The 27354-nt window shown below is 33.7% G+C and overlaps 2 protein-coding genes and 1 pseudogene across 2 annotated transcripts; all 3 read left to right on the top strand.

Moving 5' to 3' along the window:
- The first annotated feature begins 317 nt into the window (after positions 1–317).
- Positions 318–2626, top strand: LOC118048378 (L-type lectin-domain containing receptor kinase IV.1-like). Its single transcript, XM_035058027.2, has one exon. It carries the CDS (start codon positions 377–379, stop codon positions 2381–2383), a length of 2007 nt encoding a protein of 668 aa, XP_034913918.1. The 5' UTR covers positions 318–376; the 3' UTR covers positions 2384–2626.
- Positions 2627–18096: 15470 nt separating this feature from the next.
- LOC118048376 (L-type lectin-domain containing receptor kinase IV.1-like) lies at positions 18097–20220 on the top strand. The gene has a single exon (XM_035058026.2). The coding sequence runs from the start codon at positions 18125–18127 to the stop codon at positions 20132–20134; it is 2010 nt and encodes a 669-aa protein (XP_034913917.1). The 5' UTR covers positions 18097–18124; the 3' UTR covers positions 20135–20220.
- Positions 20221–24910: 4690 nt separating this feature from the next.
- LOC118048375 (L-type lectin-domain containing receptor kinase IV.1-like) lies at positions 24911–27110 on the top strand (annotated as a pseudogene).
- The last annotated feature ends 244 nt before the right edge of the window (positions 27111–27354 follow it).

Here is a 27354-nt window from a genome sequence, read left to right as displayed (position 1 = left end):
CAGGTCGACCCGCCGGGTCAATCCAGATTTAATATCTACGCACGAAACCATGCCTAACAGCGAAATTTCACGGAAGAGTTGCCGAAATTGACTGGTTTTTCATATTGCCTTAAAATTAGGGTTGTGCTTTCTCATCAACCTGAAAGTTTGACAAGTTAGATCATCTCAACCATTGAATGCAAAGATTCTCTTCATTGTTTGAATAATTGGCTCTCTCATTGACAAACATTTATTTTACGGAAAGTGATTCTTAAAAGTAACTTTTCAATTTTTTTAATTTATTTATCATTAAAATAATTGGTTAATAAAATAATTGGCTCTATCATTAACTCTTGGATGGACAAGAAACTGGTGGGTAGACACAAATACAGATGCAATGTTATTCAGGATTGTCTTGATGGTGCGTGTCTTGGTTAGCTTAGCAATAGCAGCCTCTCCAGATCTGAACTTCACCTTCTCTGGCTTCCGATCAACTAATCTAAGCCTTGACGGCATAGCTGAGTTAACCTCCAATGGCCTTTTGAGGCTAACCAATGAAACCTACAACCGAATGGGTCACGCCTTCTATCCAAACCCAGTAACCTTCAAGAACTCTACAAATAGCACTGTTTTCACCTTCTCCACTACCTTTGTTTTCGCTATCATACCTGAATATGCAACTTTTGGTGGCCATGGTATTGCCTTTGTCATTTCACCCACAAGAGGTCTCCCAGGAGCTCTTCCAAACCAGAACCTTGGTCTATTTAATAACACCAACAATGGGAATCAGACCAACCATGTTGTTGCTGTGGAGCTTGACACGATATACAGCACCGGGCTAAATGATATCAATGATAACCATGTTGGGATTGATATTAATGGTTTAGAGTCTGAACGATCTGCTTCAGCTGGATATTATTCTCAACTTAATGGTAAGCTGACAAACTTGACACTAATTAGTGGCCATCCAATGCAAGTTTGGATGGAATATGATGGCATGGAGAAGCAAATGAATGTCACTATAGCTCCGATTGATGTTGATAAACCCAGTAGACCACTTTTGACTTTGTCTCGTGATTTGTCGCCAATCTTAAACACTAGTATGTTTATCGGATTCTCATCATCCACCGGTTCTGTTTTCTCGTCCCAGTACGTGTTGGGTTGGAGCTTCAAGATGAATGGCCTAGCTGAAGCACTAGATATCTCTCGCCTTCCTAAGCTTCCTCGCGTGGGACCAAAGAAGACATCCAAATTCTTAACCATTGGACTGCCTGTGCTTTGTTTAAGTCTGGTTTTAGTAGCAGTCTCGAGTATATCTTATGCCATCCGTAGGACAAGGAAGTTTGCAGAAGTGCTAGAAGATTGGGAGCTTGACTATGGGCCTCACCGATTTAAATTCAAAGATCTTTATACTGCCACCAAAGGATTTAGAGACGAGGAGCTGTTGGGTAGTGGTGGCTTTGGTAGAGTCTACAAAGGTGTCTTGCCAACCTCTAAGATTCAGATTGCAGTGAAAAGGGTGTCTCATGAATCAAGGCAGGGGATGAGGGAATTTGTGGCGGAAATTGTCAGCATTGGTCGCCTTCGTCACCGGAATTTAGTCCCGCTCTTGGGGTACTGCCGGCGTAAAGGAGAGCTACTTTTGGTATATGACTACATGCCTAATGGAAGTCTAGACAAATACCTCTATGACCAACCAGCAGTTGCCCTCAATTGGAGCCAAAGATTTAGAGTCATCAAAGGCGTAGCTTCAGGGCTCTTATATCTACATGAAGAATGGGAGCAAGTTGTGATTCATAGAGATGTCAAGGCTAGTAATGTCTTGCTAGATGGTGAATTGAATGCAAGATTAGGGGATTTTGGCCTTGCAAGATTGTATGACCATGGAACAGATCCTCAAACGACCCACGTTGTCGGAACTCTTGGGTATCTCGCACCTGAGCATGCACGAACTGGGAAGGCCACGAAAAGCACTGATGTGTTCGCTTTTGGGGCCTTCTTGCTTGAGGTTGCTTCTGGTAGAAGGCCAATACAGCCAACTGAGGATATAATCTTGGTTGATTGGGTGTTTATTCGATGGTTTGGAGGTGAAATTCTGGAGGCAAGGGATCCCAATTTGGGTACAGAATATATTGCAGAGGAAATGGAATTGGTATTGAAACTTGGTTTGATGTGCTCTCATTCTGAGCCTGCAGCAAGGCCAAGCATGCGCCAAGTAGTGCAGTTCTTAGAGGGGAATGTTCCTCTGCCTGACATTTCACCACTTCGTCTTTCTTCAAGTGGCCTAACATTTTCACCTCGTGAAGGTTTTGATGACTTTGCCAATTCTTATCCTTGTTTTATGGATAAGGCATGTGCACATTTGTCCTCGGTTACAGAGTCCCTCCTTTCAGGTGGCCGTTAATTCTTGCGTTTCTTCAAGGAACTTATCAAGAACTCATGTAAGATTTATTTGGTGAATCAGAGGAGAACATATACATTACCTTATGCAATATATACATAACCTTATGAGTGTGTTTTTTCTATATAAAAAAAATATATGTAGTAAACTGCCTTTAGGAGATGTACATGAAAGATCACCTGCAAAACAATGATGCAAATTAAATAAAATGCATAACACGATGTCTCTCCCTTTTGTTTATGTTGATGTATCACATAAGAAAGCAAACATGGTAACAAATCATGAAGCAGGAGGTAATGTTTAAAAGACATGCATAGTTATAGTTGGAAGTAGTACAGCAAGTTATCTGAATTAATCTGCCAACTACCAGGACTCTGTCTGTTAAAGAACCGATTCAAGTTGGTTCTTGGCCATTGGCGACTAGTATTTTATTATATAAGCAACTTAAAAGAGCTATAATAGAGAGTTTTGATCAAAGTATTTATATGATGAAATATTTAGTAATAAAATTTCAAATCAAAGTTTGTGGTGTGACCATATTTGACATAATTTTAGGTTGCTTGTTCTTCTATCTTTCTTGATCTTGTGTTGCTTCCATTTGCTCTTAATGTGGAACTGGGCTTGGTGGGCACCATTCAATTGAATTTCAGGTTCTCTTGAAATTCCTACTTGGAAGTGGGAATACATTCTGTACATACAGAAACTTCAGAGATGAAAAATCCCTCCTTGATAACAATATCCCATTCCACTCACTGACAAAAGTTTGCAAGATTCCTCTCTTTCGTTATCATTTTCTTTCTGTTGATCCAAGCAAGTTCAGTTCAAGAGACCCTGAGATTTAAGAAACAAGACTTCCTTCTTATAATCATTGAACAATTATGCCGACATTTTTGGTTTGCGTTTGCCCAATTCAAGACAACCCTAGTGAATGATATGAAAAGAGAAGAAAATGATATCTCACAACATTCACAGGCAAATTTACGTACTTACTACAAACACATGGTAAACCACATAGCCAATCCAAGATAGACTTATAGACTCGGTACATTCTTAATTAACACAAAAGCAAGATTAACCAATTCTAGGAGCTCTCTCGATTTTGCCGAATGAGTCAACGTGTAATCGTACTCTATTCTGTCGAAAATCCATGGTCACAAAGCAATCAGGTTGAACGACTTGAATTTGAGCGCCTGGCTTCTCCTCCTTTATCTTTCTTTCAGCTTCTTCCGCTGTTAAGCCAACTAACTCAGGCCATGTTGTTTTTGCAGCAGGACTTGACCCCATCCCGTACATTCCTAAAACTTGTCAAAACCAAAGCATTCATAAATGGAAAACTTAGATGTCATAATCGTGTGTAAGGAAAAAAAAAAGAAAAGAAAGTTAAAAACATGCCATCGTTGTTAGCAAACTAAAAATATTACTGCTAGGAAACTAATGATTGAGATTATCTGAATATAATGGTTTTGAATTACTGATAGAATCTTAGGTATATCATCCTTTCCCCTTGTTTTTCGAGAGAAACTATAATTGTTAAAATCAGGACCCGAATGGTCGGATCATATAAAATTAAAGACCTTCAAGTCCTCGATAGAATAATATTTTTTGATCTCTGCCTTCGATCGTGATCGCCAGAATCACGTGATGGTACTTCTTACAAACAACAAAACTTCAAAAAATGATTTTTCTTTATACTTAAGGGTGGCACTGCTTGATCAGCAGGTGGTTCTTGAGGGGACTTGATCTGGTGATTTTCTTCGGTCATAGCAAAGCTCTGAACAGGAGGGGACAGCTGATTTCCTTGTATTTGAGATTTTATACTTTGTTTGTTAGGAGGGTTGAAGGATGGATCAGAGGGGAGGGACTAGTGAGGAAGCATTTAGCATCATTTGGCAAAAAGGATAAAGACATAAAAAAAAAGAAAGATTGGAAGGTTCCTTCAATCCTTCCTCACTTATAATTTTCAATCCTTTTAATTTGGGTTGATTGACTCTTATCCTTTCATTCATTTAGAATTTATGTGCTTGATATTAGCCATTTTAGTTCTAAGAGGCTAATTTAAGATAAAATAAAGAATTAATGCTTTTTGTTTTATTTTTTCAGCTTTTGAAAACAAAATGTAAAAACCTATTCGTTTTTGTTTTTACAAAAATCACAAAAAAAAAAAAAAGTAACAATACATTTTGATTTGGTTTTAAAAGTTTTCATAGTTGGATTTAGTACCATCAACTTATGATTTGGTAGCTAGATTGGATTCCATACTTTCATCAATATTTTATAGAGAGCTATGGAACTATTCACTTTTCAATTACACTGTTAATTACTATTTTTTATAGATAAAATCATTAACGGATTGAAAAGTCATCGATGTTATTTTACAGTTTTCTAAAAAATTTAGCTTAAATTAAAAATTGACAGATTGAAAAGTTGTCAGTAATATTTAATGGTTTCTAATTTTTTTTTATTAAATTCAAAATTTAAATTAAATATTACAGACAGAATCACTGACGGAATGATTAAAAATATTAATATTTAATTATCCATCGGTAAAACACCACAATAAAAAGCCTACAATTCCTTTCTTCTTCTTCTTCCTCCTCTTCTTCTTTTTCTTTTGTTCTCTCCTCAACTCCTTCTCTTCTCCTCCATGCTCATGTATGTTTTCTTCTTCTTTTTTTTTTTCTTCCTAGTTTTTTTTAATTAGTATACTTTACGAATTTGTTTTTATTTTCGTCTTAACTTCACTTACAACTACATTAAGGTAAAAAAAAAATCTTCTTTTTTCGTGTTTTTTTCACTATATTTGTTTATTTTGTTTTATTTTTAATTGTTTTTGTTCTTAATAATTGTATGAATGTTGTTGTAGGAATTTATTTTTTTCATATAAGATCAATTTTTAGTTGATTTATTTATAGGATTTTTAAAAAAATTTCACATGAATTTTTTTAGTTGAATTTATTCTTTCGTGTTATTTATTTGTTGCAAATTTGTTTGAATTGATTTTCTTTCTCTTTTTTTTTGAAACATTTTGAGTATTATAGAGTGTTGATTAATATTAATTTAATTATTTTATAGTTTTGTAAAATAAATTTTTTAAAATATTTTTAAATAATTACCGATGAAATTACATACGGTATTTTTATAAGGAAATTACCGATGGAATGAAGCGGGTAATTTATTTTTTTTGCCTGCTTTTTCCATCAATAAATCCATTGATAATAATATTTTTTTTATTACCAACGGACTTATTAACGGACAATAAATTACCAATGAATGATTCACCATTGAAGAATTTTCATCGGTAATTTTGTTGATAAATTAACTACCAACAGAATAGTAGTGTAAATACCGATAGAAAATTCTGTCGATAAATCGAAGGATTATGGTAGTGATTCCATGAATATAGACCAAAGTTTCTAGTGGTTTTGACAATGAATAAGGAGATGTTCCACTGACTCTTCATATCAAAGCTCAATAGTGCTAAATTTGAAAAATTGGAACAACTTTTTGAAAAGGTTTTGTGAGACTCAGATAAAAAAAAAAAGGAAGTCCAAGCTTCTGTTAGGTAAAAACTCGTAGACCAATATCGTTTCATCTTTTTAAATGCAGCATCCAAGAAGCTGACACGACCAAAAGCTTGATGTCTTCTCCCAAGTGCAGGAGTGTCGAAGTAATAAATAACCCGGCAAGACCGGGGTCGAACCACAGAGAGGTTAATTGTATAAATTATAAATAACAAGACAACAACAACAACAATAACGATAATAATAACAATAGTAGTATTAGTAATAGTAATAATAATAATAATTCTCAGTACGTGGCATTGTTATACCTGAGAATGATCTAAATGATCGGGTCACAGGTTTCCAGCCGATATACTGAGTTTATGAACAGATAATAGTACTAATAATAATAATAATAACAACAACAACAATAATAAAGAAGAGAAGGAAGAAATTAATGAGAACTTTGAGATGAAAGATTAATGTAAGGATTAAACAACGATAAAAACAAATGTCAAGGTTAGAGGATCCACTAATGGTACTTCAAACAAGTATAATATAAACTCTTATTACTCAATTGGAAACCACACATAAAGGAGGTTCCAATCAGATTATAAATTGTTAACATGATTACATTAGTTATCTTATTCGAATAAAGCTCATACTTGTAAATATTGGCAGGCATTCATGATTATAACTTATGTTAACAACAAATCAAGTCCCTTTCATAGCTCAGGTGTCGGTTATACCATACAGTATGGGCTATGAAAGTACCAAGTATTTGTTGTACCAAGTGTTATACAACATAAATCTAGATTAACCATTTAACAAGCAAAGTATTAAAAGTGAACAAGATAACAAATATAAAACATGTTAGTATCCAACGTTAAGGTCCATGTTAAGTTTATATTATACTTATTCTTACACCATTAGTGTACCCTTTTCACCTTGACATAATTAACTTAGCTAAACATAATGAAAGAAAGAAACATAGATGAACAAGATAAGAACATAAATGAGAAAGAAGTTAACTAAGTAAAGGAAAGGAAATGAAGTGCATAAACTTGATATTAATGAAAGCAAGACATAAGCAATACAAAGAGAGAAAGCAAGAGCATGATCTTGATCTAGAAACCAAGATGCCTCAATACATGGTAAGTGCCTCCTTTTATAGGCCAAAATTTGGAACTATTGATTTGTTGACTAATTGATGAGTGGGTGGCCACATCTTGACTAGATAACAATCCTTATCTTCTTGTCTGATCAAGACGTCATTGCTAACATCATAATTTGCCCAGAATCCTCAAGAATGTTCTAGGAAATTGTCTCAGCTTTCCAACAAAAAAAAAGATGAGGTCATTTGGACTTCTAGAACTCAAGATATGGGCTGAACACTAAATAGTGTTTGGGCTGCAGGACAGCTTCGGACTTCTTCGTTGTTCCTTCAATTTGGACTTCAAAACGACCTTTTCAAATCTTCGGCTTCTCATGAAAGTTGTAGGCTTTTGTCTTACCTTTCCATCCATATAAAGTGGACCTAAATCCGAAATCTAGAGCTCCAGATATGATCCAATTACCGAGCAATGTTCCGGTTTGGACTGCACCGACATCTCTTTTCTAAGTTTGGCCATCTCTTTGTCCTTTAACTTTCAATGCTTAAACTCATCAATCAATCCTTTTATTTATGTGATAGTCCTGCATTTAAAATGAGCATTTACCATAAATTAAGGTATCTTATAATATCAAACTTGTTATTATAAAACATGCTTTAGTTAAGGAGTTATTGATACTTCAAGTGCAAAATGATGATATAAAACCTTGATAAACATGCACTTTTAAGTACTAATCACACCCCCCAACCAGCTTATTACTAGTCCCTAGTAATCTAAAGCGTTAAAATAGAGAAACAATTTGCAAGTTCCACAAAGCAAGGCATTCATCATTCAACTTCCATTAATCTATCCAGATAAACAAACTCTCATTAAATTTATATTCCTGCTTCATACTTCGTAAACAAGATATTAATAAACCTTCTTTTTGTGTGCTCAATGAAAACATAGATGATGGGGCTTTTGTTGGAAGAAAACAATATTATGTTCAAATGTTTAAGGTGAACTTCCTTGGGTTGGGATTTTTTTCTTTTTTTTTTTTTTCTCTATTTTTTTTCTCTTTTTATTTTCTTTTTATTTATATACACATACAACTTAAAACACAATGTATCTTTAACCCATGTAACGAGTTTTAGGCTAATGACTCCCAAACCAGTTGGTCTTAGGGCATTAGGTGTTGAGACACCCCTACGAGCTTAACAACTCGGGTTGCAGATACTGATACGTAGATAGTGCAATGTTTGATTCCCTTAAGCTTTTCTCCTTAACCCATGTAACAAGCTTTGGGCCAATAGCTCCCAAGTCAGTTGACTTTAGGGTATTAGGTGTTAAAACACCCCTTCGGGCTTAATTGCTTAGGTTAGGGAGGCTACGAAACCAAACTTATCCACGTTTTATTATCATCAATACTATCTTTTTTTTTTTTTCTTTGCAAATTATATACTATCCTTTTCCCTAAGTTGTTACCTTCAACAAAAGAACATAATTAATGTAATAATCCAATGTGCAACCCACAATCATATGTTAAAGTGTGTGTGTGTGAAAATGAAGGTTTAATAATACTTGTTAAATGAGTATAGGAGCAGAATCAAGTGATAACAATGTGAGAGTTTGTAAACCTGAATATTTCAAGAAGTATTATGATAGACCTTGGTAATGAAACTTACTAAGATGCGTCTCTAGAGTCAATAAAATTGATTCCATACTCTGCCATCCTAATAACAATTTTGTCAAATGGTTTTAATAATAGCAAAAACAGTTAGCAAGTTATTTTTTTTTTTTTTAAACTACTACCCTCTCCCCCCAACCAAAACGAGACATTGTCCTCAATGTCCTAAGGTAGAAAGATAAAGTATAGAAGACATCACCTGAAATAGCGAATAATGACAAACCTGAAACACACTTAAAACAAATATAAGAAGTAACAAAACAAAATAATATGCTATTAATAAAACCAAAAGACACAAGGTTTCACAAATGAAGGCTCAAATCTAATCTAAGCTTTTTACTTTATTTTGACAAAGCATGTATGTACAGGTAGTTGTGATTGTGGCTCACATCTTCCCTTGGTTTTACGTCCAAGAACGGCTTAAACGCCCTCTATGGGTCGGGGATAGGCTTCCCATCCAGTTTTCTTAAAAACTGGCAAACAGGGTCTTTTTTAGTCAGATTCCCAAGACTAAGTCGATCATGTTCTTTATGGAATTGTGTCATAAGTCATGAAATGCACAATGCACATTGCCACCAGGATATGTTGCAAAAGTCAATAAAAGATTATCCAAAGATTCCTTATGTCTTGAAATAAATTCTGACTTTTGACAATTTTCACAAGTTTTGCAGAACACATGTGTGTCTTTGAACATGGTGGGCCAATAGAATCCAGATTGTAAGATTTTTACAGTAGTCCTTTTCGACGAGAAATGACTCCCACATGCCTCAGAATGACAAAGTTTAATGACACTACTTACCTCATTGTCGGGAATGTATCTTTGAAATATTTGATCAGGAAAATTTTTGAATAAGTAAGGGTCATCCAAATAAAAGTTCTTCACTTCGTTCAAAAACTTTCCTTTGTCTTCGATACTCAAGTGAGCTGGCAAATCTCCTGTTGCAAGAAAATTGATATTTTTAGCAAACCAAGGCATTGAACTGAGAGAAAGTAAGGATTCTTCAGGAAAGTAATCATCGATTGGTGGGATGTCAAATGTCAAATCTGTTGTCACTTTTGACACAAGATCAACATCAATATTTTTGGTGCCTTTTTCATCCGTGATTTCTTCCTGAGAATAAATCATTTGCAAATCTTCAGATTCATCCAACTCAATTTTACTCAAAGTAGATTCAAGTTGATCATGAATTAATTCTTCAATAAGATCTACTTCTTGTAAATCATTATCATCTCCAGGTTGCTTGCAAATGTTGAAAATATTCATCTCTAATGTCATGTTTCCAAAAGATAACTTCATGAGTCCATTCCTACAATTAATCAATGCATTAGAAGTTGCAAGAAACGGACGTCCTAAAATAATAGGAAATGAATTACATGCTTCAACAGGTTGCGTGTCCAAGACAATAAAATCCACAGGATAAATGAATTTATCGACTTGTACTAACACATCTTCGATTATTCCTCTAGGCACTTTTACAGATCTATCGGCGAGTAAAAGAGTTACAGAAGTTGGTTTTAACTCACCTAGATTGAGACTTTGAAAAACTGAATATGGAAGTAAATTCACACTAGCTCCAAGATCAAGTAAGGCTCTTTCAATTTTATGTTCTCCAATAAAGCAAGAAATTGTAGGACAACCAGGGTCTTTATATTTCAAAGCATTATTGTTCTGAAGAATGGCACTTACTTGTTCGGCTAAAAAGGCTTTCTTTTTCACATTCAGTTTTCTCTTCACAGTGCACAGATCTTTCAAAAATTTAGCATAGGAAGGTACCTGTTTAATAGCATCCAACAAAGGTATATTGATCCTTACCTGTTTGAAAATTTCAAAGATTTCAGAGTTGTGATTGACTTTCCTTTGTTTGGTCATGGCATGAGGAAATGGAAGTGCTGGCGGGGAATCAGCCTTCTCTTTGCAATGTTCAGGTTCAACCCCTTCCTTACCCTCAGAGATAGACTCATCATCTTTCTCACAAGGTTCAAGAATGGGTTTTTCAATAACCTTACCACTACGAAGAGTGATGACTGATTTGACTTGATCCATGTGTTGGCTTCCAGAACTACTTGCATTTGCATTGTATTGCCCCTTTGGATTTTGTTGTGGTTGAGATGGAAACTTACCTTTCTCTTGGAAACTGAGAGCAGATGTTAATTTTGCAAGAGCATCTTTAAAATCGGTCATGCTTTGAGCAAGTTGAGTGTTGATTGTCTCCTGCTTTTCAATGAATGCATGCAATGTTTCCTCAAAATTTCTTCTAGGAGGTGCATATCCATGAGAATTTTGGAAATTATGGTGTGCTTGAAACGGTGGATGTGAAGTTTGTGCATTGTTGCTATCACTCTTCCAACTAAAATTTGGGTGATTTCTCCAACCAGGGTTATATGTTTGTGAGTATGGGTTATGGTTGGGTCTTTGAAAACTGTTTAAAGCATGGGCTTGTTCATGGAGGCATTCCTTGAAAGAAGGCAAAGTTGGACAATCATTGGTTGCATGCTCATTTGTTTCACAGATTTGACACACAATGTCTTGAACAGATTTTAATTGACCACTCTTTTTTAATTCTAGTGCCTCGACTTTTCTAGCTAAAGATGCAAACTTGGCTTGGAGGTCATGATCTTCCCTAAGGTTGTGCATACCCCCACTAGATGTATGAGGTTGAGTTTTACCTGGTGCCTCATAAGTACCTGTGGTGTCCCAATTTTGAGCATTTTCAGCTAGCAAGTCTAGGTACTCCATTGCTTCATTAGGGTCTTTATCTTCAAAAGTTCCATTGCACATCAATTCAACCATTTGCCTATCTCTAGGTGTTAAACCCTCATAAAAATGTGAAACCAATCTCCATGTTTCAAAACCATGATGTGGGCAAGTATTAAGCAAATCTCGATACCTATCCCAACATTGGTAAAATGTTTCTCCTGGTTTTTGAGTGAAAGTGATGATTTGTCTTTTGAAAGAGTTTGTTCTGTGAGATGGAAAAAACTTCTTTAAAAATTGTTGTTGCATATCATCCCAAGCATGAATGGATCCTGGTCTCAAATTTTTGTAGCCATGTTTTAGCTTTATCTTTTAATGAAAAAGGAAAAAGCTTTAATCGAATGGTGTTCATGCTACAATTTGAGTTATTATAGGTATTACAGACCTCCTCAAATTCCCTTAAATGCAAGTATGGATTTTCTAAGTCTAAGCCATGAAAAGATGGTAAAAGTTGAATAATGCCTGGCTTAAAATTAAAATGAGATGCATCAGGAGGGAAAACTATGCATGAGGGTGCACTTGTTCTTGTGGGATTCATGTGGTCTCTAAGTGTTCTCATACAGTTATTCTCATTATTCTCATTATGAAGTGATTGATTATCTTCTTCGGCCATATTTTCTGAAAATGATGAGGATAGCCTACAAAGTCGACCACTTAATGTACGTGACCAAACTCTCATGCACTTGTAAGAAGAGAATAAAAGGAAGAAAAGAAAAGAGAAGAAAAGGAAACAAAAGAAAACAAAAGAAACAAAGTTAAATAAAATGAAAAGTGAAAAGAGAAAATAAAATAAATATTATAATTTATACAAGAATTTACCTCCCCGGCAACGGCGCCAAAAACTTGACACGACCAAAAGCTTGATGTCTTCTCCCAAGTGCAGGAGTGTCGAAGTAATAAATAACCCGGCAAGACCGGGGTCGAACCACAGAGAGGTTAATTGTATAAATTATAAATAACAAGACAACAACAACAACAATAATGATAATAATAACAATAGTAGTATTAGTAATAGTAATAATAATAATAATTCTCAGTACGTGGCGTTGTTATACCTGAGAATGATCTAAATGATCGGGTCACAGGTTTCCAGCCGATATACTGAGTTTATGAACAGATAATAGTAGTAATAATAATAATAATAACAACAACAACAATAATAAAGAAGAGAAGGAAGAAATTAATGAGAACTTTGAGATGAAAGATTAATGTAAGGATTAAACAACGATAAAAACAAATGTCAAGGTTAGAGGATCCACTAATGGTACTTCAAACAAGTATAATATAAACTCTTATTACTCAATTGGAAACCACATATAAAGGAGGTTCCAATCAGATTATAAATTGTTAACATGATTACATTAGTTATCTTATTCGAATAAAGCTAATACTTGTAAATGTTGGCAGGCATTCATGATTATAACTTATGTTAACAACAAATCAAGTCCCTTTCATAGCTCAGGTGTCGGTTATACCATACAGTATGGGCTATGAAAGTACCAAGTATTTGTTGTACCAAGTGTTATACAACATAAATCTAGATTAACCATTTAACAAGCAAAGTATTAAAAGTGAACAAGATAACAAATATAAAACATGTTAGTATCCAACGTTAAGGTCCATGTTAAGTTTATATTATACTTATTCTTACACCATTAGTGTACCCTTTTCACCTTGACATAATTAACTTAGCTAAACATAATGAAAGAAAGAAACATAGATGAACAAGATAAGAACATAAATGAGAAAGAAGTTAACTAAGTAAAGGAAAGGAAATGAAGTGCATAAACTTGATATTAATGAAAGCAAGACATAAGCAATACAAAGAGAGAAAGCAAGAGCATGATCTTGATCTAGAAACCAAGATGCCTCAATACATGGTAAGTGCCTCCTTTTTATAGGCCAAAATTTGGAACTATTGATTTGTTGACTAATTGATGAGTGGGTGGCCACATCTTGACTAGATAACAATCCTTATCTTCTTGTCTGATCAAGACGTCATTGCTAACATCATAATTTGCCCAGAATCCTCAAGAATGTTCTAGGAAATTGTCTCAGCTTTCCAACAAAAAAAAGATGAGGTCATTTGGACTTCTAGAACTCAAGATATGGGCTGAACACTAAATAGTGTTTGGGCTGCAGGACAGCTTCGGACTTCTTCGTTGTTCCTTCAATTTGGACTTCAAAACGACCTTTTCAAATCTTGGGCTCCTCATGAAAGTTGTAGGCTTTTGTCTTACCTTTCCATCCATATAAAGTGGACCTAAATCCGAAATCTAGAGCTCCAGATATGATCCAATTACCGAGCAATGTTCCGGTTTGGACTGCACCGAAATCTCTTTTCTAAGTTTGGCCATCTCTTTGTCCTTTAACTTTCAATGCTTAAACTCATCAATCAATCCTTTTATTTATGTGATAGTCCTGCATTTAAAATGAGCATTTACCATAAATTAAGGTATCTTATAATATCAAACTTGTTATTATAAAACATGCTTTAGTTAAGGAGTTATTGATACTTCAAGTGCAAAATGATGATATAAAACCTTGATAAACATGCACTTTTAAGTACTAATCAGAAGCCTCAGTAGATTCTAGTGTTGAAGTTTCAAAACACCTTTTACATAATTTTTTAACTCATCAAGTCCTTGTCTTGAACTCTTAGAGAGCCTTTTGACAGCTATTTCTTATCCATGAATGTTCCACGCAAATAATGACTCAGCATCTAAGAAAATCCTGTGTTTTATTTCTTGAAGAATTTTTTTCTTATCACTTAATTTTTTTTAAGAAAAAAGCATGGCTTTTTTTATAATTTATTTTTTTATAGAGTTATTCTAGTATTATAACCAATGTTGTGAATTTTCCAGATTAACTCGAATTGAATTGAGTTATTTTTCATTGTTTTTTTTTCATCTGTGTTCTTTTCAATTTTATAGTTTGGCACTAGGCTGGTTAAGAACTAGTCTTTAAGTTTTTTTTTTTTTTCTATGTGGTAATCTTATTTTCATGACTTTGATAGCAAGTTTAGCTTATTTATCTAGGTTTGCGTGATTTTTTTTAAATTGAGTTTTTATAGGGTTTAGGGGCTTTATAGTCTTTTAACTTTTTTATTGCATAATAAAATAAAATAAATACATTTTTAAAAAAAACCAAAAAAATGGGTACATGTCACTTAGCATATTTTGATTAAAAAGATGCAATAATGGGATGATAGAACATCTTTCTTCCAAAAGGGTCACAATAAAATTAGATCTCAAGTTAAAAATATTCTACTAGTGAATTTAAAAATCCTAGCAGCAACTACTTGAACACATGCAAACCATACATTTACATAAATTACTGCCCTAATAACATACTACCTATTGGATTAAAAAAATAAAATAAAAAACCTTCTAGAAAATAGGCCTAAAAACACCCTTTGGGCTTAGGCTACTAAGCTCGAGCCCAATATACAACTAGGGCTCAAGGAGCATGGCAGCCTGAGCCCATACTAGGCACATGTGCATGGAGCCAAACAACATGCTCAAGCCCATTTTGGGATGAGCGCACACCTATCCTACTATGTATGTTATAATGCCAAGCATGTGCACCCAATGCCTAGTAGAGTGGTTGAGCACCTTAACACCCTCTTAGACTTGGGCATGCACCCAAGCCCAGGATCAAGAGCGCTTCTTGAGCTTAACATACTTGGATCCAAGCAATGTGCCTGAATTCATTTTTCATTTCAAATGGGCTCGAGCCCAACACCTACCAATGATTTTATCAGGATTTCACACGAGTCCCTTAGTATTTTATATCAATCTAATACATATTATTTTGAATAGAATACAACTCAAAATATCACAATGATGAAATTACACTTTAGCCTCTCCGCTCCATAAAAAAACAAGATTTATGAAATATAAATACGTTATGAATCATTCAAGTCTAAGGTTTGCAATCTCTTTATTCTTAACATTTTTAGCATAAATATTTTTAGAGTCTATGTCTCTAAAATATCGTTAGACCTTTTCTCTCTACAAAGTTACTGGGTTTACCATTAGCAAGTCCCCACGTCCATAATAGGAGACCTTTTGCTTGTGCCAACAACCAAACCACCTGGTTTACCAGGCACCACTTAATACTACCACAACTATTGATCACTTAATTTACTAGACATCATCTATTATTAACACGGTTATCCATCATTTGGCTTACCAGGCACCACCTACTACTGGTTACCAACTTTTTAGGCTTTCTATATCAAGCTACCAAATACAATGACTACTTCGTTTTCTCTAGGTGCTTCACCTTGTAGGCACCATTTAGGAGTGACTTTCAATATATTTTTCATTAAAATTTGAAAATTGTTTTTGCTTCAAATTATTTTTTTTAGTGTTTTTAGATCGTTTTGATGTGCTGGTGCCAAAAATAAATTAAAAAAAATAATAATAAAAAACATTATTTTGATGTTTTTTCTGAGTAAAATACACTTTAAAAAGTAACCGCTACTATACTCTCAAACACCCCTATAATCTAATTTTCTAACTCAACTTTTCTTTAATTGATTAAAAGAAGAAATGCCATGTGTTGTTATGTTACGCAAAAGGCGGGTTCCCTTTGTAGGTTTCACAAATATTTGTTTCTTTCTAAGTGAATTATAGATTATTATAATTGAGTTTTCTATTGTGTGTTTTTAGAGGGTGTTTCGAAGTGTTGTTATGGTTGTGGTTGCTTTTTCAAAGTATTTTCACTTGAAAATACATCAAAATAATATTTTATTATTATTTTAAAAAATATATTTTGTAATTTCAAATTTTGCCCAACTCTTGTTTATAATGCAGTACCATCATGGGATTAGCGTCTTAGTTTTTACGATGAGTTGGAATTGATTTATCTCTCTTGCATTAGATGTCATATTTTAGTCCACTTCTACATCAGTAAATAAAATTTTGATCTTTGTATAGGAATGTCTATTAGAAACCAAGTCTCTCCTTCCTTTGTCAGGAGGCACCTGTGGAAGTTGCATCCACGAAAAATTTTCAGTGGATCTATCATAAATTAATTTATTTGTTCTTAATTCTATGCTTTTTTTTTACCATTTTCTTTAAGTGGATCTATCACAAATTTATAAAATTAGTCAAGATCCTTTCCAAAAACAACTCTACCGATCATCATATCGTTTATAACATTCATACTTCAATTATTCGATTCAAGACTATTATATAACCTAAGTGTATCCAGGGCAAATTAATAGCTGCTTACACCTAATGCTAATGAAATTAGCATTTTTTTCAAGGAGTTTTCAGGCTCTCAGAGGCGGGGACAAAAAAAAAAAAAAAAGAGCACTGGTTGTGTGTAACTTAGACTTTAGAGCCTAGTGTTTGGATTCTTGTTTTATTATTATTATTATTAATTTGAGTGTTTATATCAATTTATATATATTTTAATTAATTTTATAGATTCTAAAATTTTAAAAAGACTCTACTCTTAAAAAAAAAACCTTATTGTTTCGAAGATAGTGAATAATATTTTTAAAATTATTTTTTATTTATAAATATATTAAAATATTTTTTATTTTTAAAATTTTATTTATTACATCAATATATCAAAAATAATATAAATATTAAAAAATTAATTTTAAAAAAATTTAATTTAATTTGAAAAATCTATTCAACTGCAACTGAAACAATACCTAACCGCGAAATTTCACGGAAGAGTTACTGAAAGCCTGAAATTGACTAGTTGCCTTACAATTAGGGTATTGTGCATTCACATCAACCTGAAAGTTTGACAAGTTAGATTATCTCAACCACTGAATGCAAATATTCTCCTCATTGTTTGACTAATTGGCTCTCTCATTAAGAAACATTTATTTTTACGGAAAGTGATTCTTAAAAGTTACTTTTCATATTTTTTTTATTTATCATTAAAATAATTAGTTAATAAAAAATTCAATAAAAAAAAATTTTAAATTGATTTAATTGAAAATATTTTTCTTTTATTTTAAATAGAAATACTTTTTAAAAGTTATGAAAAATTTAGAAAATTCAAGTTACTTATTGTTCTATTAAATTTAGTTCTCAAGCTTTTATTTTTGAGTAAAAAATTGTTATTTTTTTTAATTTTATCTCTTAAAACTTGATTTAATTTAATTTTTATATCAACTTTGATCCTTATTTTTATTATTATTATTTTCTTTTCTCTTATTATTTTTTTAATTTAAATTTTTTATCTATCAGATTTGATTTTCATTCTTTTGATTGTTATTTATTTTATTTAAAATAATTTATGAAATTGTAATTTTTTTTTAATTTTATCATCTTTTTAATTTTTTATATTTTAGATTTGATCTTTATTATTTTAATTATTTTTTATTTTAATTAAGATAATTTATGAAATTAGATTTAAAAAAAAAATTATTCTCATTCAACTTTTTAATTTGTAAGATTTGTTTCCTTATTATTTTAATAAACTTAAAAAAAATATTAACAATTTATTTTTCAACTTATTTTCCATAACATAACCAAATACTAAAAATTATTTTTTTAATTTATTTTTCATAATACTACTAGACATACAAAAAATAATTTAGGAATACATTTTCTAAAAAAACTACTTTTCAAGAAATAATTATTTCCCAGCACACAGACTAAATCATGGATTACGGGGATACTCCATTATAACTGACAAACATTAACAAGAAACTGGTGGGTGGAGACAAACACAGTTGCAATGTTATTCAGGAACGTCTTTTTGGTGCGTGTCTTAGTTAGCTTAGCAATAGCAGCCTCTCAAGATCTCAACTTCACCTTCTCTGGCTTCCGATCCACTAATCTAAGCCTTGACGGCTTAGCTGAGTTAACCTCCGATGGCCTTTTGAGGCTAACCAATGAAACCAAAAACCGAATGGGTCACGCCTTCTATCCAAACCCAGTAACCTTCAAGAACTCTATAAATAGCACAACTTTCACCTTCTCCACTACCTTTGTTTTCGCTATCATACCTGAATATCCAACTCTTGGTGGCCATGGTTTTGCCTTTGTCATTGCACCCACAAGAGGTCTCCCAGGAGCCCTTTCAAACAATTACCTTGGTCTATTTAATAAGACCAACAATGGGAATCAGACCAACCATGTTGTTGCTGTGGAGCTTGACACGATAAACAGCAGCAACTTCAATGATATCGATGATAACCATGTTGGGATTGATATTAATGGTTTAGAGTCTGAACGATCTGCTTCAGCTGGATATTATTCCAAACTTAATGGTAAGCTCACAAACTTGAAACTAATTAGTGGCCATCCAATGCAAGTTTGGATAGAATATGATGGCATGGAGAAGCAAATGAATGTCACTATAGCTCCGATTGATGTTGATAAACCCAGCAGACCACTTTTGACTCTGCCTCGTGATTTGTCGCCAATCTTAAACAGTAGTATGTATATTGGATTCTCATCATCCACCGGTAATTCTTATTTCGCGTCCCAGTACGTGTTGGGTTGGAGCTTCAAGATGAATGGCATAGCTGAAGCACTACATATCTCTCGCCTTCCTAAGCTTCCTCGCGTAGGACCAAAGAAGACATCCAAATTCTTAACCATTGTACTGCCTGTGCTCTGTTTAAGTCTGGTTTTAGTAGCAGTCTCGAGTATATCTTATGCCATCCGAAGGACAAGGAAGTTTGCAGAAGTGCTAGAAGATTGGGAGCTCGACTATGGGCCTCACCGATTTAAATTCAAAGATCTTTATACTGCCACCAAAGGATTTAGAGACGAGGAGCTGTTGGGTAGTGGTGGATTTGGTAGAGTCTACAAAGGTGTCTTGCCAACCTCGAAGATTCAGATTGCAGTGAAAAGGGTGTCTCATGAATCAAGACAGGGGATGAGGGAATTTGTGGCGGAAATTGTCAGCATTGGTCGCCTTCGTCACCGGAATTTAGTCCCTCTCCTGGGGTACTGCCGGCGTAAAGGAGAGCTACTTTTGGTATATGACTACATGCCTAATGGAAGTCTAGACAAATACCTCTATGACCAACCAGCAGTCGCCCTCAATTGGAGCCAAAGATTTAGAGTCATCAGAGGCGTAGCTTCAGGGCTATTTTATCTACATGAAGAATGGGAGCAAGTTGTGATTCATAGAGATGTCAAGGCTAGTAATGTCTTGCTAGACGGTGAATTGAATGGAAGATTAGGGGATTTTGGCCTTGCAAGATTGTATGACCATGGAACAGATCCTCAAACGACCCACGTTGTCGGAACTCTTGGGTATCTCGCACCTGAGCATGCACGAACTGGGAAGGCCACGACAAGCACTGATGTGTTCGCTTTTGGGGCCTTCTTGCTTGAGGTTGCTTCTGGTAGAAGGCCAATACAGCCAACTGAGGATATAATCTTGGTTGATTGGGTGTTTAGTCGATGGCTTGTAGGTGAAATTCTGGAGGCAAGGGATCCCAATTTGGGCACAGAATATATTGCAGAGGAAATGGAATTGGTATTGAAACTTGGTTTGATGTGCTCTCATTCTGAGCCTGCAGCAAGGCCAAGCATGCGCCAAGTAGTGCAGTTCTTAGAGGGGAATGTTCCTCTGCCTGACATTTCACCACTTTGTCTTTCTGCAAGTGGCCTAACATTTTCACATCGTGAAGGTTTTGATGAGTTTGCCTATACTTATCCTTCTTCTATGGACAATGCATTTGCACACTCGTCCTCGGTTACAGAGTCCCTCCTTTCAGGTGGCCGTTAATTCTTGTTTTTCTTCGAGGACCTATCAAGAACTCATGTAAGATCTATTTGGTGAATAAGAGGAGTTCCTGTACGCAACATATACATTACCTTATGAGTGTGTTTTTTCTATATAAAAAATACTATGTAGTAAACTGCCTTTAGGAGATGTACATGAAAGATCACCTGCAAAACAACGATGCGAATTAAATAAAATGCATAACACGGTATATCTCTCTTTTGTTCATGTTGATGTATCACATAAGAAAGCAAACATGGTAACAAATCATGAAGCATCTTTACTAAGCATGAAGCAGGATGTAATGTTTAAAAGACATGCATAGTTATGGTTGGAAGTAGTACCAAACTCTGTCTATCAAAGAACCAATTCGAGTTGGTTCTTGGCCATTGGCGACTAGTAATGGTTTTACAAAGAATCAGAGTGCTCAGGCCAACTTTATTCAAGTTGGCTAATTGTATAGTGTCAACACACTTGAGGTCTGTGAAGCACCTATAGGTGGATAGATGATCGTAACTTGAAAACGAGTAATTTGCTCCAACGCATGGACACTTATGTAGGAGATATTTTTTTCTAATGTATAATTTTATATTAACATGCATAAATTTTAATTCGATCGTGATCGCCAGAATCACGTGATGGTACTTCTTACAAACAACAAAACATCAAAAAATGATTTTTCTTTATACTTACTTGGCAAGGTGGTTCTTGAGGGGACTTGATCTGGTGATTTTTTTCGGTCATAGCAAAGCTCTGAACAGGAGGGGACTGCTGGTTTCCTTGTATTTGAGATTAAAAAAAAGAGTGCCGGTGAAATGAAAGCAGCATGCCGATTTATAGATCACACAACAAGGTTTCACCATTTCAATTTCTAGATGCAATTGAACACTCGGTTTTCCCGACATAAAATTTGAGCAGAACAAACAAGGCACTATATTCTCCTATTTGGCGTCAAGTCCGTCCAAAACATTTGTAAGCAAAAATATAACTAAAGGTAACTACAAGTAAATATTACGCATGTCTTTTGTAGTTTCCTATTTTGATTTGATTTTAAAAGTTTTCATAGTTGGATTTAGTACCTTCAACTTATGATTTAGCAGCTAGATTGGATTCGATACATAACGAAATGGGCTAGTATCAAGTCCTAGATAGATCCAAAATATATTGTGTCGAGCCACCTACAGTTAAAGCCCGAACTTGGTCAGAGGCATCTGGAAAAAGTCTTGAGCACTTATGGTCAAGCCGAGAAAGAGTATAGGAAGCCTGAGTAGTTAAAGTTGATCGGAGTCCAAGGTGCCTAAATGTTAGACGGGAATCGAGTTCTGAACACCTAATGATCTACTAAGAAAATCCGGTAAATTGCTAGGACAAACACAGGGATAAACCTCACTCTTCCTGCTAGAAAATCAATAAATATAAATAAAAATACTAAGAGAATATTTTTGTTGATAAATTGCCAATAAAAATATTCCATACATTGAAAAAAAAAATTTAAACAAAACAAAAAAAATAATGATGTGCCATTTTTACCAACAGAATTACTGACAGAAGCAACTCCGTTGGTAAAATTGTTTGTAAACTGTGAACATTATTCATCATATCAATTACAAAAGAATCACCAATGAAAACTTCCATCAGTATTTTACAGAGAACTCTGAAACTATTCACTTTCCAATTACACTTTTAATTACTATTCATTACAGAAAAAATCATCGACGGATTGAAAAGCCATCGATGTTATTTTGTGGTTTTCTGAAAAATTTAGCTTAAATTAAAAATTTAAATTAAATATTACAGACGAAATCACCAACAAATTAAAAAGTAGTCGGTGATATTTGGTGGTTTCTAAATTGTTTTGATTAAATTCAAAATTTAAATTAAAATATTATAAATGGAATGATTAAAAATATTAATATTTAATTATCCATCGGTAAAACATCACAATAAAAAACCTAAAATCCCTAATTTCACAAGAGACCCGTTTCTTTTCTTCTTCCTCTTCAACTTCTTTTTTTTTTTTTTTTTTTTTCTCTCCTCTCCTTTAACTCCTCTTCTCCTCCATGCTCAGGTATGTCTTCTTCTCCTTTCTTTTTTTTTTTTGCTTCCAATTTTTTTTAATTAGTATTCTTTACGAATTTTGTTTTTCTTTTCTTCTTAACTTCACTTACAACTACATTAAGGTAAAAAACATTTTCTTTTTTTTTTGTGTTTTTTCACTATATTATTTTTTTATTTTTAATTTTTTTTGTTCTAAATAATTATATGAATGTTGCTGTAGGATTTTTTTTTTTCATATGAGATCAATTTTTTAGTTGATTTATTTATAGGATTTTAAAATTTTTTCATATGATTTTTTTTTAGTTGAATTTATTTTTTCATGTTATTTATTTGTTGCAAATTTTTTGAGTTGATTTTCTTCTTCTTTTTTCCAAGAATTTTGAGTATTATAGAGTGTTGATTAATATTAATTTAATTATTTTATAGTTTTTGTAAAATAGATTTTTTAAAAAATATTTTTTAATAATTACCTGACGAAATTACAAACAGTATTTTTCTGAGGAATTACCGACGGAATGAAGCGGGTAATTTATTTTTTTTGCTCGCTTTTTCCTTCAATAAATCCGTCAGCAATAATGTTTTTTTATTACCAACGAACTTACCATTGGAGAATTTTTATCAGTGATTTTATTGATAAATTAATTATTAATGAAATGGTAGTGTAAATACGGATAAAAAATTTTGTCGGTAAATTTAAAGATGATCGGTAGTGATTCCATGATTATAGACCAAAATTTCGAGTGGTTTTGACAATGAATAAGGAGATGTTCCACTGACTCTTCGTATCAAAGCTCAATAGTGCTAAATTTGAAAAATTGGAACAACTTTTTGAAAAGGTTTTGTGAGACTCAGACAAAAAAATATAGAAGTCCAAGCTTTTGTTAGGTAAAAACTCGTAGACCAATGTCGTTTCATCTCTTTAAATGCAGCATCCAAGAAGCCTCACTAGATTCTAGTGTTGAAGTTTCAAAACATCTTTTACTTCATTTTTTAACTCATCAAGTCCTTGTCTTGAACTCTTAGAGAGCCTTTTGACAGCTATTTCTTATCCATGAATGTTCCACGCAAATAATGACTCAGCATCCTATGAAAATCCTGTGTTGTATTTCTTGAAGAATTTTTTCTTATCACTTCATTTTTTTTAAGAAAAAAGCATGGCTTTTTTTATAATTTGTTTTTTATAGAGTTATTCCAGTATTATAACCAATGTTGTGAATTTTACGCTCGAATTGACTTAAGTTATTTTTCATTGTTTTTTTTTTTTATCTATGTTCATTTCAATTTTATAGTTCGGCAATAAGTTGGTTAAAAACCGGTCTTTAAGTTTTTTTATTTGTTTTCTATGTGGTAATCTTAATTTTATGACTTTAATTGCAAGTTTGGCATATTTATCTAGGTTTACATGAGTTGTTTTTTTATTATATTTTTAAATTTAGTTTTTTCTAGGTTTTAGGAGCTTTTTAGTTTTTTAACTTTTTTATTACATTAGAAATTAAATAAATACATCTTTTTTTAAATAAAAAAAATTGAGTACATGTTACTTAGCATGTGTGAGTAAGATGTTAATAGCGTAATAATATGTATGAATATGTGAATCCTCATATTTTAGAGTAATTTTTATTTTTATTAATATAAATATTTATATCAACTTATATGTATCTTAATTAATTTTTATAAAATTTAAAATTAATAATTATATAAAACTACAATAATCCTGAAAGATTCACTCTTTAGAGCAACCTTATAAGTGTTTGGAAGGGCAGTGAAGAAGCCGCGAAATTTCACGGAAGAGTTGCTGAGATTGACTAGTTCTTCATGTTGCCTTGAAATTAAATTAGGGAACTGTGTTTTCACATCAACCTGAAAGTTTGACAACTTAGATTATCTCAACCATTGAATGCAAAGATTATCCTCCTGGTTTGACTAATTGGCTCTATCAGTAAGGCACATTTATTTTACGGAAAGTGATTTGTTAAAATCATTTTAAAATTTTTCTATATTTATTTGTTATTAAAAAAATATTAATCAACGAAAACTATTTTTTTAATAAAAAAAAAATTAGCTTGATTTACATGAAAATATCTTTTTTATTTTGAGAAAAAATCATTTTCAGAAATTACAAAAAATTTAGAAATATCATGTTATTTACTGATTTTATCAAATTTTATCCTCAAATTTTTAATTCTATATATATTTTTTTTTGAATATTTTTTTTAATTTCATCTATTCAAATTTAATTTGATTTGATTTTTATATTTGGTTCTTATTTTTAATATTGTTATTTTCTTTTCTCTTATCATTTTTATGAAATTTGTAATTTTTTTTTTAATTTTATCATTTTTTAACTTTTTTATCTATTAGATCTCTATTATTTTAATTACTATTTATTTTATTTGAGATAATTTATGAAATTAGATTTTTTTTTAATTTAACTTTCATTTATAAGATTTGTCTTTATTATTTTAATAAACTTGAAAAAAATAGTAATAATTTATTTTTTAATTTATTTTCCATAATATGTCAAATACTAGAAAATATTTTCTAAGTTATTTTTCATAATACAATTAAATATTCGAAAACAATTTAGTTTTCAAGAATTTATTTTTTAAATAACTATTTAAAAATATATATTTTTTCAGCTACCAAACTGCCGACTCCTGAATTACATGGATACTCCAATATAACTAACAAACATGAACAAGAAACTGGTGGGTGGAGACAAACACAGTTGCAATGTTATTCAGGAACGTCTTTTTGGTGCGTGTCTTAGTTAGCTTAGCAATAGCAGCGTCTCAAGATCTCAACTTCACCTTCTCTGGCTTCCAATCCACTAATCTAAGCCTTGACGGCTTAGCTGAGTTAACCTCCAATGGCCTTTTGAGGCTAACCAATGAAACCTACCACGGAAAGGGTCACGCCTTCTATCCAAACCCAGTAACCTTCAAGAACTCTATAAATAGCACAGCTTTCACCTTCTCCACTACCTTTGTTTGCGCTATCATACCTGAATATCCAACTCTTGGTGGCCATGGTTTTGCCTTTGTCATTGCACCCCACAAAGGTCTCCCAGGAGCTGTTCCAAACAATTACCTTGGTCTATTTAATAACACCAACAATGGGAATCAGACCAACCATGTTGTTGCTGTGGAGCTTGACACGATAAACAGCAGCAACTTCAATGATATCGATGATAACCATGTTGGGATTGATATTAATGGTTTAGAGTCTGAACGATCTGCTTCAGCTGGATATTATTCCAAACTTAATGGTAAGCTCACAAACTTGAAACTAATTAGTGGCCATCCAATGCAAGTTTGGATAGAATATGATGGCATGGAGAAGCAAATGAATGTCACTATAGCTCCGATTGATGTTGATAAACCCAGCAGACCACTTTTGACTCTGTCTCGTGATTTGTCGCCAATCTTAAACAGTAGTATGTATATTGGATTCTCATCATCCACCGGTAATTCTTATTTCGCGTCCCAGTACGTGTTGGGTTGGAGCTTCAAGATGAATGGCATAGCTGAAGCACTACATATCTCTCGCCTTCCTAAGCTTCCTCGCGTAGGACCAAAGAAGACATCCAAATTCTTAACCATTGTACTGCCTGTGCTCTGTTTAAGTCTGGTTTTAGTAGCAGTCTCGAGTATATCTTATGCCATCCGAAGGACAAGGAAGTTTGCAGAAGTGCTAGAAGATTGGGAACTCGACTATGGGCCTCACCGATTTAAATTCAAAGATCTTTATACTGCCACCAAAGGATTTAGAGACGAGGAGCTGTTGGGTAGTGGTGGATTTGGTAGAGTCTACAAAGGTGTTCTTGCCAAACCTCGAAGATTTCAGATTGCAGTGAAAAGGGTGTCTCATGAATCAAGACAGGGGGATGAGGGAATTTGTGGCGGAAAATTGTCAGCATTGGTCGCGCCTTCGTCACCGGAATTTAGTCCCTCTCCTGGGGTACTGCCGGCGTAAAGGAGAGCTACTTTTGGTATATGACTACATGCCTAATGGAAGTCTAGACAAATACCTCTATGACCAACCAGCAGTCGCCCTCAATTGGAGCCAAAGATTTAGAGTCATCAGAGGCGTAGCTTCAGGGCTATTTTATCTACATGAAGAATGGGAGCAAGTTGTGATTCATAGAGATGTCAAGGCTAGTAATGTCTTGCTAGACGGTGAATTGAATGGAAGATTAGGGGATTTTGGCCTTGCAAGATTGTATGACCATGGAACAGATCCTCAAACGACCCACGTTGTCGGAACTCTTGGGTATCTCGCACCTGAGCATGCACGAACTGGGAAGGCCACGACAAGCACTGATGTGTTCGCTTTTGGGGCCTTCTTGCTTGAGGTTGCTTCTGGTAGAAGGCCAATACAGCCAACTGAGGATATAATCTTGGTTGATTGGGTGTTTAGTCGATGGCTTGTAGGTGAAATTCTGGAGGCAAGGGATCCCAATTTGGGCACAGAATATATTGCAGAGGAAATGGAATTGGTATTGAAACTTGGTTTGATGTGCTCTCATTCTGAGCCTGCAGCAAGGCCAAGCATGCGCCAAGTAGTGCAGTTCTTAGAGGGGAATGTTCCTCTGCCTGACATTTCACCACTTTGTCTTTCTGCAAGTGGCCTAACATTTTCAAATCGTGAAGGTTTTGATGAGTTTGCCTATACTTATCCTTCTTCTATGGACAATGCATTTGCACACTCGTCCTCGGTTACAGAGTCCCTCCTTTCAGGTGGCCGTTAATTCTTGCTTTTCTTCGAGGACCTATCAAGAACTCATGTAAGATCTATTTGGTGAATAAGAGGAGTTCCTGTATGCAACATATACATTACCTTATGAGTGTGTTTTTTCTATATAAAAAAAAACTATGTAGTAAACTGCCTTTAGGAGATGTACATGAAAGATCACCTGCAAAACAACGATGCGAATTAAATAAAATGCATAACACGGTATATCTCCCTTTTGTTCATGTTGATGTATCACATAAGAAAGCAAACATGGTAACAAATCATGAAGCATCTTTACTAAGCATGAAGCAGGATGTAATGTTTAAAAGACATGCATGGTTATAGTTGGAAGTAGTACAGAAAGTTAGCTGAATTAATCTGCCACGTACCAAACTCTGTCTATCAAAGAACCAATTCGAGAGTTGGTTCTC

The sequence above is a fragment of the Populus alba genome, chromosome 6 (genome assembly GCF_005239225.2).
Source record: "Populus alba chromosome 6, ASM523922v2, whole genome shotgun sequence".
NCBI classification, from domain to species: domain Eukaryota; kingdom Viridiplantae; phylum Streptophyta; class Magnoliopsida; order Malpighiales; family Salicaceae; genus Populus; species Populus alba.
This window is presented reverse-complemented; position numbering and strand designations above follow the sequence as displayed.